At 40.0% G+C, this 19329-nt stretch overlaps 2 protein-coding genes across 4 annotated transcripts; one reads left to right on the top strand and one right to left on the bottom strand.

Moving 5' to 3' along the window:
- Positions 1 to 2491: 2491 nt before the first annotated feature.
- On the bottom strand, positions 2492 to 4214 carry LOC112249735. The gene is made up of 2 exons (XM_024419513.2): positions 3877 to 4214; positions 2492 to 3143 (listed from the first exon to the last, which is right to left on the bottom strand). Exons 1-2 carry the CDS (start codon positions 4074 to 4076, stop codon positions 2693 to 2695), a joined length of 651 nt encoding a protein of 216 aa, XP_024275281.1. The 5' UTR covers positions 4077 to 4214; the 3' UTR covers positions 2492 to 2692.
- Positions 4215 to 8127: 3913 nt separating this feature from the next.
- LOC112248978 lies at positions 8128 to 18418 on the top strand. Of its 3 annotated transcripts, none has more exons than XM_042320873.1 (5): positions 8128 to 12079; positions 12191 to 12334; positions 15203 to 15364; positions 15744 to 15823; positions 17690 to 18418. In XM_042320873.1, exon 1 carries the CDS (start codon positions 8904 to 8906, stop codon positions 11130 to 11132), a length of 2229 nt encoding a protein of 742 aa, XP_042176807.1. In that variant the 5' UTR covers positions 8128 to 8903; the 3' UTR covers positions 11133 to 12079; positions 12191 to 12334; positions 15203 to 15364; positions 15744 to 15823; positions 17690 to 18418. The 3 variants fall into 3 exon arrangements, with proteins under 3 accessions (XP_042176807.1, XP_042176806.1, XP_042176808.1); XM_042320872.1 differs by having other exon boundaries at positions 15744 to 15818; XM_042320874.1 differs by having other exon boundaries at positions 12191 to 12202; positions 15744 to 15818.
- The last annotated feature ends 911 nt before the right edge of the window (positions 18419 to 19329 follow it).

Consider the following 19329-nt stretch of genomic DNA (forward strand, 5'->3'; position numbering starts at 1 on the left):
TGGACTACATGCCATGGGCTGACTGACCTGAACAGAAATACAATATTCATCACTTTCCTCATATTGGACTACTCTGATTAGTTATGAGGTCACAGGAAATAGACTCATTACTCATAAATCATTGCAGCTCACTTGACTGCATCTGACAGTGGATAGCAGAGCTCTCTGGTGTTTCACCATTTGAAATTAAACAACAAAAATGTAAATTACCATTGTTTTATGCTTCGAACACACCGACTGAGTCGTTGCATCCCTGCTGCATAACATTTTGCGCAGCTAGGCAATTATATTGATGCAGGTACCTTTTGCAAATGGTCGCATGCAGTTGGACACATGGAGGAGAGAATAATTTTCGCAGTATCCTCAAAACCGTGTCTTTTTGACACAACTGCTGACAGCTACAGGGACAAGTGTCCACGATAGTAGGATTGCCAGGTCAGTTTAGTAGTGAGCTTGTGCTAGTGAGGTGTGTGTGAAAGAAATAGTCAAATAAATTATGCTAGTTACTACCCCTGATAACTTTACCAAATAATCATGTTTGAAAGAGTGAGAGTGTGTATGCTATATAAATAGTAATAGAAATGGTAGATACTACTGTACCCCTGATAATTTGGTCAGATAACCGTGTGTGTGTGTACAGTAGGTGACATGTCCATGATAGCTATCTAATAACTATAGTTATGCTAGGTAATGGTTTGGCTTATCATGTTCATGTCTATTTAGAAGAAGACTGTAGGAGGAAGTGGAGAGGACTCAAGGACAGGTATCAGAGAGAGAGAAGGGCAGAGAAAGAGAAGAAGAGTTCTGGGTCAGCAGCTTCAGGCCAGCAGCCTTGGCGCCTCTGTCACATTCTTTCTTTTCTGGATCCATTTATTGTGCCTAGGGAAACGAGTGGCAATTTTACAGCCAGACCCTCTACTACGTCATCCACAAGTGTTGTTGCCACCGGTGCATCAAGACCCTCAACGTCACCTACAAATGCGACCATCACCTCCACCGGTGGAGTGAGACCCTTTACAACATCATCCACGAGTATGACCACTACCGGTGCAGCCATGGAAGATGATGAAATGGAGGAAGCACCTCTGGATCTAGGACCACCTGAGATTATTATGAACCTCCCGGAAGTGACCACCTAGTTGAACAGGATGTGGCCGTGGAGAGAAACAGAGAGAGAAACTAAGAGGAACAACGTCACACCAGGCGTCATCGGAGGTACCAGCCCCCAGATCCACTCAACTCATTTCAGCAGAGGCTCCTCCAAGCCGTCGAGAGGGATGCAGCCCAACCTGATGCTCACAGGAAGGAGGATGAAGAGACCCTCTTTGCCATGAGCCCGGTGCCAACACTGAAGAGGCTGCCTCAATAAAGAAAAGCAGCAATCAAGGTTAAAATGTATCAACTGCTTTTCGAAGCCGAGTTCAATGGTAAGTTTTTTTCTCTCTCCACATCACAGGTAGTGTCATAATTGTGCGACAGTGAAGTAAAGTAGGTCATTTTTATAGTATAGTCATGTAGGTTAATTGGTATTTCAGATCAAAGTATTAATACGAGGCAAATGTATAGCTGTTGTTTCTGGGTTATAAAATATCCTAAAACAGTTTGCTATCAAATATCTGCCTGTCATATTCATCTTTTGATCTGAAATACAAATTCCATGAGTAAACAGCAAGTATTACCAACTTTACCACACTGTTCCTATATTTATGCCATTAACTACACTATGCAAACAGTATTTAGTTAACATAAATCTCACCTTTTATGGTGTCATATTATGTCAAGCTTGTATGTGTTGTTTTTCTCTTCCCTTTCAGAAATGGAGTCAATTTAGCTGACCAGCTCACAGGAAGGACAGGAAGAGGAGAGGAGTTGTCTGGTTGTTGTTTTGACCTCCCTCATTGTACCTTCCTTTTCACACACGTCAGTTCCGTTTAAATTCAGTCAATTCATAAAGTAATTTGTTTATAAAGTCTTAGGGTAGCATTCATTATTAGTGTTACATAGATTTCTGAATTGAAACTCATACGGAGTTTTCACAGATGCTCTTGGTCTCTTACGAGACTAAAGGTCAATATATTTCTTTAATTTAAAACCACTTGAAAACCAGGGTGTTGAAACTTTTTGTGAAGTTATGTTCCATCGACTGGTCCGTGACATCCAGGGGCCATTTGTTTGTTTAGCTGTGTTATGGCTACATATTATTCCCTTTTTCTCAGAGACAGAGACACACACACACCTCTTCGTACCTCAGATCTCCAGTGCCCTGCCCTCTCTCTTTATGGCCATGTCTGAAGTTCCTCTACTACATCTAGGCTTTATGAGTAGTCCCTGTATCGGTATGCAGTTGTGCCAAAAATACATGCTCTTGCTGTTCTCTTACAGATTACAGGCTACACATTCATTAAAATAAATAAAAATATGCACGCACGCACACACCTCTTTCAATAGTTTTATTTTTAAAAACATTTTTACAACACACATACCTGTCATGTTCTTTCCTGTACTTGAATACTTAATACATTATAATGTTTTCATAGTCAGCTGTTTCAGTTGTTTATTAATATCTAATTTAGACCTTTGCTGATCTAAGACAAGATGAAAGTAAAAACATCCAGCGTAGGGCCTCATGAGGTTGGGTCTTAAAGGGAAGGCCTCATCGCCGACAAAGACGTGGGGAACAGGTCCCAGGTCTTCAGCCCCAGGGAGTGATGCAGGTGGTGGAATATCCAGGGTGCCATCCTGAAGTGCCTGGCCAAAGGCAGTCTCGGAGGGTCACGCCATCACTTCCCTTGCCGTAAGCACCAACATCGAAAACACGGAAACAGTAGATGGCATCTACTATAGCCAAGAGTACAACTGAATATGTATCCTTGTAGTTGTAGAATTGCGAACCTGAGCACGGTGGAGCCTGGATTACTACATGTTTCCCGTCAATGGAGCAAAGACAATTGGGGAAATTCCACCTCTCCAGGAACTCGGCAGCGATGGCCCTCCAGTCTTCCTCCTTGGGGACAGGCATGTTTTCACCAACCAGACAGTCCCAAATGGCGTGTGCCACAGAGGGGACAATGCCTGCCACCGTGTACCGTCCAACTCGGAAGGTGAATCCTATGGTCCTGTAGGAGTCCCCTGTCGCCAAGAATCTAAAATATAATTCAAAATAATGATCAATATTGTGTATAACTTGAATTCCACCCACATATTATATCTACTCATATAGCTACCTCATTACTGTTTATTATGCTTTACTAATTATATTGTAATACTCATCAACCATCATTAACAATGCCTTGAAACAGTACAATACAGTCTATGACTATATCAATAAACTGTAGTCCAGGCCAACTCTACTCTTAGAAAGAATGGTACTATCTACTTAAAAGGGTTCTCTGGCTGTCCCCATAGGAGATCCCTTTTAGGTTCCAGGTAGTACCCCTTTTGGTTCCAAGTAGAACCCTATTGGGTTCCATGTATTAAGTATTATACCTGGAACCAAAAATGGTTATCCTATGGGGAAAGCAGAAGGACACTTTTGGAACCTTTTTCTCTAAGAGTGTATGTGAGTCCAATAAGAATGTAATGAATGACTAACTGTCTTGAACAACAATGGGTCCTGGAGAAGACTAGCTTACCTTCATCAGGGCAGAAGGCACCTTTCTTTTCATTTGGTAACATTGCATAATTGAAAAAGGATTATAAACCAACTTTGGGAAAAGTTATAGTCCCAATGAACATTCTGTAAAAGTACATCTGATGTCAAATAGGGACTATTAACTAGAGCCCTTTAGCTAGCTAGGTTGCACATACAAACAATGTATCAAATATAAATCAATTATGATATCAAAGGCTTTAAAAATGTACTAGAATATACCTTACCGGAGACAAATCGCCAGGCGTTCAACTGGGCTGATGGACTCCCGGTAGTTGTTATCCATCCGGGTGATCCTGGCTCCAACCATCTGAAGCAGGTGATCGAACTGGCTTCGGTCCAGACAAAAGTAACTTCCTCTCAAAACAGTCGAAGCTCCTGAATTAGACAGTGGAACTCCCCTGCCTGCTTTCGGGACTTTAACCATCTCTGGACCCACACATACCTGCGCTTTCGGCGGGGATGGGCCCGGCCCAACAGTGCGATCAAGACCATCTTCCTCAACGTTGGTGTCACACACACATCAGGGTGTGATCTGAGTGGGCATTCTATGTTGGATGTCTTGTTTGTCTATTTCTATGTCTGGCCTGATATGGTTCTCAATCAGAGGCAGGTGTTAGTCATTGTCTCTGATTGGGAACCATATTTAGGTAGCCTGGGTTTCACTGTGTGTTTGTGGGTGATTGTTCCTGTCTCTGTGTTTTGCACCAGATAGGGCTGTTTTTGGTTTTCCACGTTTATTGTTTTGTAGTGTTTATCTTTTTGTTATTAAACATGAATCAAAGAAACCACGCTGCATTTTGGTCCGCCTCTACTTCACCACAAGAAGACCATTACAGTTGGTCTCATTGTTGAAAGAGCCTACTCTGCTATCTTGACTATTTATTATTGCATTGGAGGGAAATTATAGTATAGGCTCTCACAATTAATTTGTGGATGTCATCGAATAAATAATATACTTGGCAAATAAATTAATAAAAAATGTGAAAAAATTATGCAATCAAACTTTTTATGTAATCGCACATTTTTACTGAATATGTGTGCAAAAAAAAAAAAATCTACATTCATATTTTACTACTTTCTGTCAAGTCTACGCATACGTTCGATAAATCGAGCGTATGCTCCACACAGAACGCACTGCAACTGCCTCTGCAACGCAATGCTGCAAGGCAAAATGCAGCGTTCCATTGGAAATGAATGTACTTCTGGTGTATCGAAACGCAAAGCCACAGTCGGTGTGTTCGGAGCGTACACTTCCGACATATCGCAGCAAGAGTAGTATTCTACCCGACTCATAAACAACATCCTTGAGTGTTTCATTGATAAATGTACCTTTGTAAGATTGCAGGTTTTTTCAAGTAAAAAAAAAAAAAATACAGACATGCATGATCCTGTAAATATTTTCATGGAACATAAATCTCACTACTTGGTATTTTTATATGGTGATTGTGAAAGAGATATTTGTAATGTACTTTTGTGTGTTCATTGAAATCAAATTGGTTTACATTGGACTAGTCCATAAGATTTTAGTTGGGATTTTTGTGTCTTCACTTTTTTGTGTGCAATCACCTCCACGTAATACAGCCAGCTTTTCCATTCTTGGCTATCTACCTCTGCAGCCTTTGTCTAAACTTTCATTTTTTTAAATATTACTTTCAGTTATTTTTATTGCTACTCTCTTCACATGGAGATGTTAGTTATGGGATGATGATTTCAATTTGGCAACAGGTGCTTGAATAGTTGGGATTAAATAAGTATTGTTACGGTAATACAAAATGTAAATATCGGTCCCACATTAAACCAAGTACAATCACTACCAAGCACTACATTCAGAAATAATTTGTAGTGTACCGCATATGGTTCTAGACTATTTAGGAACTATTTATGTAGTGTTTATAAAGCCTTTGAATGCTATTAAAATTATAAATACTAGTATTATTAATAGACTATTATATTTGTTTGGGGTGTTAAGTGAGCTAGCAAGTGTATTATGGCATTTAGGTGTTATGGATAATAGCTCTGGAGAAGTCGAGCCACAACAAAGTAAACACTGTTGCCTCCAGTACGATTGCACTGTTTATATTGACTGCAAAACAAATAAACAGATGTAAGTAGATGCAAACGTCCAATCTGGAGTATCATGTGTCATCTGCTGCATACATGAGTTGCAGTCCAAACACTTAAAAGACACACCCTATCCCCTCAGCCCTCAAATTAAGTGGAGAATTCTGAAGACGTGTCATGATGTCTGACGAGTATACACTTGCAGGGCAAGGGGCGAGGGAGGAAGGAATGATTTTTAAATGGACCACCCTTGGCCGGAAATTCATCACTTGTTCATCCCGAGATTATTGTGTTTTCAGCAACCGGTAGCTTGTGGGTGCTTTATATGCGCTACAGTCAATTATGAGTGCATGTCTACTTATATTAAATGTATAATTATTAATAAATGCCTACTGTATGATAGCATTCTGGAAAATGTTTTATTTCTACAATTTCCAAAAGATAACCAAACAAACATATTTACTTTTTCGAGACGTGTTTGAGACGTCATGTGCATTAGTAACACTATTTGTAACTTATTTGCATTCATTTTAATGTTGTTTTTAAGTTTTTGCTGACTTTTCTTAGCGGATGTAGAATCGTCGCGAATTGAATTATGGGTAGTTTCAGGCCCCAGAGCGAACATAATTGTACACTCGCAAAGCCGACTGTAAACGAGGGCCGAGGAGCTTACGTTGTAAACTTCCCTTGCTTGGCTAATAATTTGGACCACCCTCCAAGATGGTGACGGGGATTCCCTCAAGGGCATAAGGCGAGGATAAGTTGACTGTGTCTTGTAAGTGTTTGGACCGCTACCATGGAGTGTGTCTGAAAGTGGATGTGTCAACAGAAGTGGGTGTATGGAAAGAGAATCAGCTAATTGGGCAGATTTGTTGCCACAAGACTGTTTTATGTGTCTGGGCTGCACGACAAGTACATTGTTGACAACTATAGCATTTTAGCTAAGCCTTTTCCTAACCTGAAGCTCATTCTCCTAACCTGCCACATTACTTATCCAAACATGCTACACATTTTAGCAAAGGTTAACCCCTTTCCAAACCGTAACCTCATTCTCCTAACCTGCCACGTTAATTCTCCTAACCTGCTATGTTAATTCTCCTAATCGGTTACATTCTTCTTTGAGATTTGGTTGGCGGATCGCATCAAACTTTTAGGTGCATACACCGCCACCTACTGTACTGGTGTGTGAGGCCATTCACAGCATAACTCCATTTTTTTTTTAAATATGGTAATACAAAATCGCCCATTCAACTATTAACCCTCTCAAAACAAATTCAACACCACCCCATTCCACTATTTAATTATATCTAGTCCTACTCCAGACCAACGGTCTGGGAGGACATAACACCACTAACACTACCCCCTGCAGCTGTTAAGAAGTAAATTTTAGCAATCCCAAGTACTTATTTGCCGCTGCCACCACAACCACTATTTTCTGTGACTTTTGATCCATTTCTGCAGTACAATTGACAACCATGGCTATAAATGCTAAAAAGCCCACCTTACTGAAGCACATATTCTTCCCATCAATCTCTTGGTCTCTGCCTACTCACAGGAATCCTCTCAGGATCCCTCACCCTGTACCCATCTTCCACTACCACTCTCTTCACTGCTTTGGCATACAACACTTTCTGTACTACTCTAGGCCGTTATTGTAAATAAGAATTTGTTCTTAACTGACTTGCCTAGTTAAATAAAAGCTAAATACATAACCCTGGCAACCTCAACCTGCCTTTCTCTCACCGGACACCTCCGATCTCCAGCCCCATGGGCAGTCCTACAACTAACATCCCTAACTTTTCCCAATACCACACATTCCATCATCTTATGCCCTCCTACACACTTTTCACATCTAGGCATCTCCCTCCTACACACTGCTGCAACATGCCCATAAACTTGACACCTAAAACACTACTATTTTCGGGAAACAAAAGCTCTCACGGTATAACTGACACTTCCTACCCTGACCTTATCTGGCAAAGACTCTACATAAACACTCAGCATGACAAAGTCTTCTGTTTCCCCACACTCTCCACCAGATCTACGTCTCACCTAACTGTATCTGTCAGACACCGGGAATATAAAACATGCGTTTAGAGGGACTGCCAGGGAGAATTTAGTTATTGCACATCAAGGCAGGTTTTCCCTAACGGAAGAATTCAAATAAATTATCGAAAGCGCAAATAGGATCTCACTATCTCGTGCTTGACTCTGCCCACCTCCTTGTTCTATGACTAATTTGATCCAATTGGAAACGACGGGCTCTATATTGGGTTAATTATACAAAAATATTTGCTCCAAATATGCAGTTACCCGTTATTTGAATCTGGAGCGAGAAAGGCGAACCCGGAATCATAACGCCTGAGTGGAGTTTCCACATCCGGTTTTCAGCGGAAAAGGAAGCTCGTTTGCGCGGAACCACAGCATGTCTACGTTTTTTTGTGACTAAGATTTTAGCCAAGTGTTTAGAATGATTTTCTAATGCCTCGATACGCAGCGTCGAACTCAAAGCATTCAGTTTACATTTTCGGAATAAGCTAACCAGTTACCCACCTGGAAGTACTTTGTCGTAGGAACAACTTTTTTTCTAATTCCAAACTGTCGTATGGAAGGTTTAGGGGTACCTGCAAAATCAAGGTAGCTACAGTAATTGCTAACTAACGTTAGCTAGCTGAGCTACTCTATTTGATCTGAGCCACTAGTCTATGACAAACAATAGGCTACTCCATGTACAGATAATTCATGTATTGCAATCAATGCGCCCTTGCAAGTGTCATATTTGCCGTCAATATAGACTTCAATACATAGCTAGTTAGCAAGATGATTTGGCTACTTGGTGGTACTCACTATTCGTTTATGTTATGTGTCAAGTCTCATTGGATCTAACATTACTGCAGTGAGATGCAAGTTAAGATTGTCAGGTAGCCTGAGGCTAGGGTGGACTCCCTTGGTCAGTTGGTATAGGCCTAACAATACACTTGGAATCAACTGTAGTTACACCACTATCTAATATTACAGAACGTATTTCCTCAGAATTTTCACTGTTGTAAAAAGGCTTTATAAAAATCAATTTGATTTATATGCTTAAGGAGATAGGCCTGGACAGCTACTTGGACATTACTAGGTCTAACCAAACTATATTTAAGTTGACCCTGGGTGTCACCCAGATAGCTAGTTTAGTTGGTGTGAGATGGATGTAGATATAAAGCCAGAGGAGGATGAGGTGGAGATATCCCCAGCTGTCATTTTGTCTGACACTTTTGATGCAAGTTATTCATATGCCGAAAATGGATATGACATAGCAAAACAACGGCTTATTTGTAATCTGTTAGAAGATACAAAATCAAGTGATGGGGAGATTAAAATGAATTCAACAAAAGTTGGTACTCCACTTCAAACAGCAGTAAATGTGGGTGGTAAAGGTGTTGTTCGTGTTCACACAGAACAGGATAGACCAAGCACCCCTGTAGGGAATTTAATCAAAGAGGAGTCATGTTTTTACATGTCACCCAGTGATATTCAGATTGGAAAAGTATGTACCTTGTCTCGGTCTGTCCTGGTCAGCAACATTAAACAGGCAAATGTGATGCCCTTTGCAGAGGAAGTGGTGAAAAACTGCTACCCCTTGTGCAAAGAAATAGGTGTGGAATTTGATGTGAGATCCAAACCGGCATCCAAAACAAAACTTGACTCACAGTTACTGACTAATGGCGTAATGTATGAGGTTCATAAGTTTGCAAAAAATACAAAAAGGAGTTATATGTATACCGTCTATAATATTCTGAAATATAATTTTGATGTACGTTTTCAAAATCAGAAACGCTGTCAAAATGCCATACATATTGCATCTAAACTCAAACGAATGGCCAAACGGAAACATGTCGCAGATAAAGACTTTTCAAAAGAAGTGTTTATAATACCGCTTGTGACTAGACAATACAAGAAAAAAGAGGCTAATCCACCTGCAAGATTGTCAAAAAGACAATTGGATTTGAAAGGGATACAAGAGGCAGACGATACAGAGGAGAAGATGAACTCCCAGAAGATGGTTAACAAGACCGGTTTGAAATATCTGATCGCTGATGCAAGGACTGCATGGTCTCTGCATGCTGAAGAGATCATCTCTATCGAAACAGATGAAACTGTCAAGCTTGGCCAAGATAATGGACCCACTGACTTCTGCTTAAAGGAGTCTGACGTTCACTCTGGGGTCACAGAGCAAACCCCATACCCAGAGAACTACCAAGTTGACATTTGCAGGAAAATGATCAATGAAATTGTTACGAGTGGTGAAATGCAACAGATGAGATGGATTTTTGTAACCTTTTCAAAGTGTTTTGGTGCTGGGACTGGTTCCGAAAAGAAATTTGAACAAATCCTCGCTGAATACAGATCAGACATCCTACCACTGATGGTTGAGAAACATTGTGGCTTTAGTTCCACTGAAAAGACAATGATGTGCCTTGTAAGTCAGCTCTTTTGTGGCTTACATTTGATTGATGGCTTTGCTCACCAGGCAAAAACAACTCTTCTACTTTGGGAAAATATGATTTTAGGAGATAAAGAAATAGAAGTCCATAGCTCCCCTAACATTAGGACAACGGAGTTGGAGTCTGGAACAGTGCATTTGGTGAGTTCTGTGAGTATTGCTGTGCAAGAGCTTGGATGGGCAGAGGACGGTCAGCTTGTTCCGTTCGAAACCTTTTTGACCAGCAAAAAAGAATTTGATGAAGTTCCTTTGTCTCTATCCATTGGACATAGAATTGATGGTCTGTTTCATAATTCTGCTGGGGTGTATAGCATCCATGATGATTTGGTTGAGTTTACCAGTACGTATGGAGCTGAGAGTAGTTTGCTTGCGGCTGTTGTTGCTGATTTGGAGGTTCAACAGTTCAAGGCCGGATGCAGAGCTCTGGGTCTGGTTTCCAAGCTTATCATTGATCCTCTCTGGAGAGCCTTAACTTTGAAGGGAAACGTGTTGGAGATGGAAGAAAGATACCAAACCCTTGTTACCAAACTCAAGGAATGGCAGGATGATGGGAGAGGCCTTGTTAAAGGAAATGCATGCTTGTTTGATGACATTGAGGTACCCAAGAACCTTGTGTTTGATAGGCTTACCATGTGGACCGACACAGACTCTTTTGAGTTGACTGTTCAGATTGTTGAGTTGATCCTAGCCAGTTTTCTGAAGGTATGTTCTATGATGCGTCCAGTCGATCCAGAGCTCCCGTCAAAGACAAATGATCGATTCAGAAAGGATTTGGCAATATTACATCAATTGCAAAAAGCTAAGTCAAATGCAGTCAGTATTGCCATTGAAGGCATGGAAATGTGCAAGAAGAATCACACTTGGGAATGGCTGTCCTTTTTGGATGAACCAAAAATAGTGTCAATGAGGAGAACATTCCAGACAGTGTAGGCAAAGGAAGAAGAAAAGCTCTCTGCCACACCTGCAGAAGAATGAAAATTGTAAAGTAATAGCCATGAAAGATATCTTTTTTTATTTTATTTTATTGGTTTGGTACTCATCTATTTACTAGTAAACCACAGTACAGAACCTTTTAATAGCATGGCATCTTTCAAAAAATGCATGAATGTGCTATTTTTCTAGTGCCTTAGCTTTTGTGTTCAAATAAACAGCAATGCAACCTCAGATGAGTTCAGACAAGTAGATTAAAAGTATAATATAGTTAGTTACATTGTATACCTATTTTGTACTATACTGTATAGCCTAAATATGTTCAAACGTGGTGTCAGTAAATGTTGAATGTCGAATAACGCTTATCAATTTGGTACCACATGTGAATGGTTCCACGTGCTTACCTGTTTTTATATTGTTTGAAATCCAATGTAGAGGTTTTTCACGAAGTGTGCTGTCAGGAAAGGTGTAGAGGCTTTGTCACAATAGTTGAATTTGCAGATTCCCTTGGCCTTCTATTCACTTTTGATGCCTTGTTTATGAAAAAAAGAACATGATCATTTTGAGAAGAGACCAGTTGTTATTTTAGTGTTATTAGCTTATTTCTGGACCATTTTTTTTGTTTGACCTTTGAATTGCCTACTTGAATGGTCAACTTAAATATAAACAAGATGGAGAGCAAGGCTCTGAAAGTTGTCTACTTTTCCATTGTCAAAACGAGTCATGCTTTGTTTTATTTTATTTTTAAATACATTTTTAAATCATATTTTGGTCATCTGTTTGAGAGCCTGTTTTATCTCTATATTTTTGTTGGAGATCAAGATGTTTTCATTAGGACAAATGCACTGCAGTGCTTTTCTATCTGCTGCAGCATTCAATGTTGCACATTTCTGTAGACTTCAGGAAGAACATGCTTTTATATATAAACATCAAATAATTTGCAAAAGGTGAGAGCTTCATTCACTTCGAAAACTATTCACTGTTTCAATTAAGTAGCTATTTAGTTTCTTCTGTTTTTTGTTTTGTTTACTATGACAATGCATTCTGTCTTTCTGCAGGCAGAGTTCCAGGTTTGTGATGTCCACCATGAGAGATTCTTATTGAAGTTGAGCCAGTGACTGTGTGTACCGGTGAAAAAAAAATATAAAAAAATAGCGGGGGTGGGGGGGGTTCTGGGGACCTCCCTGGAAAACAAAATATGTGTAAGTACTCTAAACCTTGGTTCTGGTGACTTAAAACTCAAAGGGAGAGGGACAAAGAGGATCTACATTTAAATGTTCTTACTCGTTTCATTGCAGAGAAGTCCCTCTCACAATTAACGGAAGACACTTGTATAATCAGTGTGATTGCTGCCAACTGTGAGGCCAGCTTTGTCATTGCCGTCAGCTTGTCCAACCCCTGAAATACATGAAAAACTAAAATATGTACAACATTAAACAAGAGCCAACAGAGTGGTAGTTCAACAGGAAAAAGTGTTGCGCAACACTGGCCTATAATGTTCTCATCAAAAGATTGTCACACTCATGCCATACCTTGAATGCTTCAACTAGCACATGTTGCTTATAAAAGAGGGCCACTCTTGCAGCACAGCAGCCCCTGGCTCTTGCAAGAACTGCCTGGAGATGAGGGTCAGGTTAAAGGTGTTTATTCTGCATTACGAAATCCTCGTTGACACACTGTGCTGTCAGACTCAGCATGCTCATGGGGCTGACATCGCTGGTCCAAATGTAATTCGTGAAGCTAATAGCAGTGACGCCCATAGCAAGTAGCTCATCGATGTGCATTTCAACAATACTGTGTAACTCCGGAAGGGCAACATCTGAAAAATAGTGCCTACTTGGTAGTATGTACCGGTGCTCGAACCAGTTCGGTGAAAGTCTACATCATCCATGACAGAGAACGGTTGATTGTCAAGGGCAATGAATTCCATTATCTTGGCGTTAATGGGTTTCGCCTTTGAGTTGTCTCGCTGAAATGTTCTTAGTCTTTCAAATGACTGCTTGACTTGAACATGTTTAGTTGTTGGAAGTGTGCGCTTAGTTTTGTTACGCTTTTCTTCTAAGTAGGGGGTTGATGCACTTTCAAATTAGTAATTCGGTTTGTGGTATTGAAAAATTTCACTTTCTCCCCCCCTCTGGAAATATATATATATATATATATATATATATATATATATAAAAAATTCACCTTTATTTAACCAGGTAGGCTAGTTGAGAACAACTTCTCATTTGCAACTGCGACCTGGCCAAGATAAAGCATAGCAGTGTGAACAGACAACACAGAGTTACACATGGAGTAAACAATAAACAAGTCAATAACAAAGTAGAAAAAAAATAATTATATACATTGTGTGCAAAAGGCATGAGGAGGTAGGCAATAAGTAGGCCATATGAGTGAATAATTACAATTTAGCAGATTAACACTGGAGTGATAAATGATCAGATGAACATGTGCAGGTAGAGATACTGGTGTGCAAAAGAGCAGAAAAGTAAATAAAATAAAAACAGTATGGGGATGAGGTAGGTAAATTGGGTGGGCTATATACCGATGGACTATGTACAGCTGCAGTGATCGGTTAGCTGCTCAGATAGCAGATGTTTAAAGTTGGTGAGGGAGATAAAAGTCTCTGTAAATAATAGCAGCACAAATGTTGCATATGGCCTTTTTGTTATCTTCCTTTGAAACTTCAAAATAGATCCACACAGCTGACATTGTGGGCTTGGCTAGGAATGCTGTGTTGCATGTGTAATGCTGTATTTTTTGTGGCGTCATTATGTCATCTACATACGTTATATAGGTACCCACGTCAGCTTTGACATCGGTTTTGCACATTGGCGTTATACTAGACATCGGGTTGATGTTGGCGTTTGTGGCTAATATTGGCCAATTCCGATATGCTTACAGATATACCGTGCATCCCTAGAAATAATAGAAAAGTGAAACATGTAATAATAGATACACAATGAGTAATGATAACATGGCTATATACAAGGGGTACCAGTACCGAGTTGATGTGCAGTGATATGAGGTAATTGAGGTATATACTGTATGTACATATAACTAGGAATAAAGTGACCGATAGTAAACAGTAGCAGCAGCGTATGTGATGAGTTTGTTCAGGTAACTATTTAACTAACTATTTAGCTTATGGCTTGGGGGTAGAAGCTGTTCAGGGTCCTGTTGGTTTCAGAATTAGTGCATCAGTACCGCTTGCCGTGCGGTAGCAGAGAGAACAGTCGATGGCTTGGGTGGTTGGAATCTTTCTCTGACACCACCTGGTATAGAGGTCCTGGTATGGAGCTCGGCCCCAGTGATGTACTGGGCCATCTGCACTACCCTAGCGGCTTGTAGTGCCGTACCAAGCGGTGACGCAGCCAGTCATGCTGTTCTCAATGATCCGTCAAGACTGCAGGCTGTATTTTTACTTCTACAGTGTAGAGTCAACCATGTGGTGAAATAAAACATTCCACATTGTTCCTCAGATTTATGCATCACTGGTGGGAAGCTAGTTTCTGGATCAAAATATATGCAAGTAATGCTGTGACTTGGGATTTGATATCTTTTTACAATGATTATCACTGTCACTAGGCCGGAATGAAGTGGATATTCATATCCTCCCATGAGGAGGTCAATGAGGTATTGAGGTTGCAAGTTCAAATCCCCGAGCTGACAAGGTACAAATCTGTCGTTCTGCCCCTGAACAGGCAGTTAACCCAATGTTCCTAGGCCGTCATTGAAAATAAGAATTTGTTCTTAACTGACTTGCCCAGTTAAATAAAGGTAAAATAAAAAAATCATTTTATTAATTTGCTTGATCTAATAATTTCATACATGTGTATTCACAGGTGATGTGTGTGTTTCTCTTTCAACTTGATGCATGCTATTTTAATCTGGGTGTACAACAGCTCTTTTCAGGGTCCAGTTTGTGATCCCCAAAAATGTATTTGTAGTGACTTTCTTCTTGTGAGTTTCACTTATTTTTTTGTGCTGTCTACTAACTTTCCTGACGGTTTGAATAGTCATGAAACATTATGATAATCTTTGGCTCTGCTCCTTATGTTTATTCACAGATCCTCTGCTTGAAACAATTACGGGATGTGAAGTCTGATTCTGTCCTCAACTTGTTGACCTGCTCTGAGGATGTTGGACACCACTGTTGCACCTTCAGCCATGACTTTTTTTCATGTCAGTCGATGGGCTGACTGACCTTAAGGCGCAGAAGGTGTTTTAAGGTTTGTCGTCGGACACAAACTATTCAGAGTCTGTTGTGAATGACAAAGATATCCAGTAATTTTGAATTATTTATAATGTATGACAATAGTAGTGAAACACTAGCACTACTCGAGAAATTATAAATGACATATTCTGTGGCGGTAGTCAGCCTAGAGGTTTGAGATGCGGATCAGTTACTGATGCGTGGCTTGTGTCATTTCCCAGCTGCCCTCTGTGTTGTGCCCTTTAGCTGGGCACATATTCCCCAAAATGTTCCATGGTGGTGTGCTGCGGCTGACCTGGTGCCACTGCACCTGTGTTTTGTGGGGTTGGGAAAGGCTAAAGACAAAGTTCAATTTCTGTGAAAAAAGGACAAAGCATTATCCTGTTGTATTTTAGGTATAGGAGGAGGTCTGGTGCAGTGGGGTGTTCCAGGTCCGCAACACTTGAGGAGAAAACGTCTTAATCATGATGGTAAGGTAAGCTTGTGACTGTACATGTCATATTCACTGTGTGGACCTCTATGAATCATTACTTAAATAGGAACAATTTACTGTAGCTAGGGACAGTTACAGTGCCTTGCGAAAGTATTCGGACCCCTTGAACTTTGCGACTTTTTGCCACATTTCAGGCTTCAAACATAAAGATATAAAACTGTATTTTTTTGTGAAGAATCAACAACAAGTGGGACACAATCATGAAGTGGAACAACATTTATTGGATATTTCAAACTTTTTTAACAAATCAAAAACTGAAAAATTGGGCGTGCAAAATTATTCAGCCCCTTTACTTTCAGTGCATCAAACTCTCTCCAGAAGTTCAGTGAGGATCTCTGAATGATCCAATGTTGACCTAAATGACTAATGATGATAAATACAATCCACCTGTGTGTAATCAAGTCTCCGTATAAATGCACCTGCACTGTGATAGTCTCAGAGGTCCGTTCAAAGCGCAGAGAGCATCATGAAGAGCAAGGAACACACCAGGCAGGTCCGAGATACTGTTGTGAAGAAGTTTAAAGCCGGATTTGGATACAAAAATATTTCCCAAGCTTTAAACATCCCAAGGAGCACTGTGCAAGCGATAATATTGAAATGGAAGGAGTATCAGACCACTGCAAATCTACCAAGACCTGGCTGTCCCTCTAAACTTTCAGCTCATACAAGGAGAAGACTGATCAGAGATGCAGCCAAGAGGCCCATGATCACTCTGGATGAACTGCAGAGATCTACAGCTGAGGTGGGAGACTCTGTCCATAGGACAACAATCAGTTGTATATTGCACAAATCTGGCCTTTATGGAAGAGTGGCAAGAAGAAAGCCATTTCTTAAAGATATCCATAAAAAGTGTCATTTAAAGTTTGCCACAAGCCACCTGGGAGACACACCAAACATGTGGAAGAAGGTGCTCTGGTCAGATGAAACCAAAATTGAACTTTTTGGCAACAATGCAAAACGTTATGTTTGGCGTAAAAGCAACACAGCTCATCACCATGAACACACCATCCCCACTGTCAAACATGGTGGTGGCAGCATCATGGTTTGGGCCTGCTTTTCTTCAGCAGGGACAGGGAAGATGGTTAAAATTGATGGGAAGATGGATGGAGCCAAATACAGGACCATTCTGGAAGAAAACCTGATGGAGTCTGCAAAAGACCTGAGACTGGGACGGAGATTTGTCTTCCAACAAGACAATGATCCAAAACATAAAGCAAAATCTACAATGGAATGGTTCAAAAATAAACATATCCAGGTGTTAGAATGGCCAAGTCAAAGTCCAGACCTGAATCCAATCGAGAATCTGTGGAAAGAACTGAAAACTGCTGTTCACAAATGCTCTCCATCCAACCTCACTGAGCTCGAGCTGTTTTGCAAGGAGGAATGGGAAAAAATGTCAGTCTCTCGATGTGCAAAACTGATAGAGACATACCCCAAGCGACTTACAGCTGTAATCGCAGCAAAAGGTGGTGCTACAAAGTATTAACTTAAGGGGGCTGAATAATTTTGCACGCCCAATTTTTCAGTTTTTGATTTGTTAAAAAAGTTTGAAATATCCAATAAATGTCGTTCCACTTCATGATTGTGTCCCACTTGTTGTTGATTCTTCACAAAAAAATACAGTTTTATATCTTTATGTTTGAAGCCTGAAATGTGACAAAAGGTCGCAAAGTTCAAGGGGGCCGAATACTTTCGCAAGGCACTGTAGCTGCTTGCACATACAATAAATATTTGTACAACTTTCTACAAATTATCTTGCCACAGTAAATGCTCAAAAACATGATGGTTCTTATCATACTAAAAGTGATCTTGATGATTCAATTATTTGTGTTGCTCCATCCTTCACAGGTCCTCTGTTTGCCATACTAGAGAGACACACTCTGTTTCCGTCCTCAACTTGCGGACCTGCCCTGAGGATGTTATACACCACTGTTGCGCCTTCAGTCATGTTGATTTCCGACTGGTTGTCTTTGGACTACATGCCATGGGCTGACTGACCTGAACCTTTACCAGGACAGAAATACAATGTTCATCACTTTCCTCATATTGGACTACTCTGATTAGTTATGAGGTCACAGGAAATAGACTCATTACTCATAAATCATTGCAGCTCACTTGACTGCATCTGACTGTGGATAGCAGAGCTCTCTGGTGTTTCACCATTTGAAATTAAACAACAAAAATGTAAATGACCATTGTTTTACACTTCCGACATATCGCAGCAGTAAGAGTAGTATTCTACCCGACTCATATAAACAACATCCTTGAGTGTTTCGTTGATTAATGTATCTTTATAAAATTGTATTCCTTTTTTCCTGTAAAAAACCTGTAGACATGCATGATCCTGTAAATATTTACAAGGAACATAAATCTCACTACTTGGTATTTTTATATGGGGATTGTGAAAAATATATTTAATGTAGTTTTGTATGGTAATTGTAAATCAAATTTGTTTTCATTGGACTAGTCCATAAGATTTTTGTTAGGATTTGTTTGTCTTCACCAACTGTTCTTAATTATGCAACCTTTTTTGTCCAATTATCTCCACGTAATACAGCCAGCTTTTCCATTCTTGGTTATCTGCCTCTGTAGCCTTTATCTAAAGTTTCATTTTTTGTATTACCTTGTTATTTGTATTGCTACTCTCTTCACATTGAGATGTTAGTTATGGGATGATGATTCCAATTTGGCAACAGGTGCTTGGATAGTTGGGATTAAATAAGTATTGTTACGGAAATACAAAATGTCAATATTGGTCCCACTTTAAACCAAGTACAAGTACTACATTCACAAATCATCTATAAGTGTTTGTCATACTCTATGAAGGGTTACATACCCATTTCCACTGTAGAGTGAATTGCCAACTGTGACAACTCAATATGTATGTTCACACACCATCTGTAGAGTATGACATGGTTATAGACTATTTGTGAAGTGTTTATGTAGTGTTTATGAAGCCTTGAATGCTATTTAATGCCTTTATAAGTTGTACCTAAAATTATAAATACTAGTATTAATAGACTATTATTATATTTGTTTGATGTATTAAGTGATCTAGCACGTGTATTATGGCATTTAGGTGTTATGGATAATAGCTCTGGAGGAGAAGTCGAGCCATAACAAAGTAAACACTGTTGCCTCCAGTATGATAGGTGGCGATATTGCACTGTTTATCTTGACTGCAAAATAAAGAAGCAGATGCAAAAGTCCAATCTGGAATATCATGGGTCATGTGCTGCATACGTGGAGTGTCTGAAAGTGGGCGTGTCAACAGAAGTGGGTGTATGGAAACCGAATCAGCTAATTGGGCAGATTTGTTGCCACTCGACCATTTTGTGTGTGGGCTGCACGACAAGTAGATTGTTGACAACCATAGCATTTTAGCATTTTAGCATTTTTTTATCCTTAATAACCTCATTCTCCTAACCTGCCACGTTAATTATCCAAACCTGCTACGCATTTTAGCTAAGCCTAACATCTTTCCTAAC

The sequence above is a fragment of the Oncorhynchus tshawytscha genome, linkage group LG04 (genome assembly GCF_018296145.1).
Source record: "Oncorhynchus tshawytscha isolate Ot180627B linkage group LG04, Otsh_v2.0, whole genome shotgun sequence".
Lineage (NCBI taxonomy): Eukaryota > Metazoa > Chordata > Actinopteri > Salmoniformes > Salmonidae > Oncorhynchus > Oncorhynchus tshawytscha.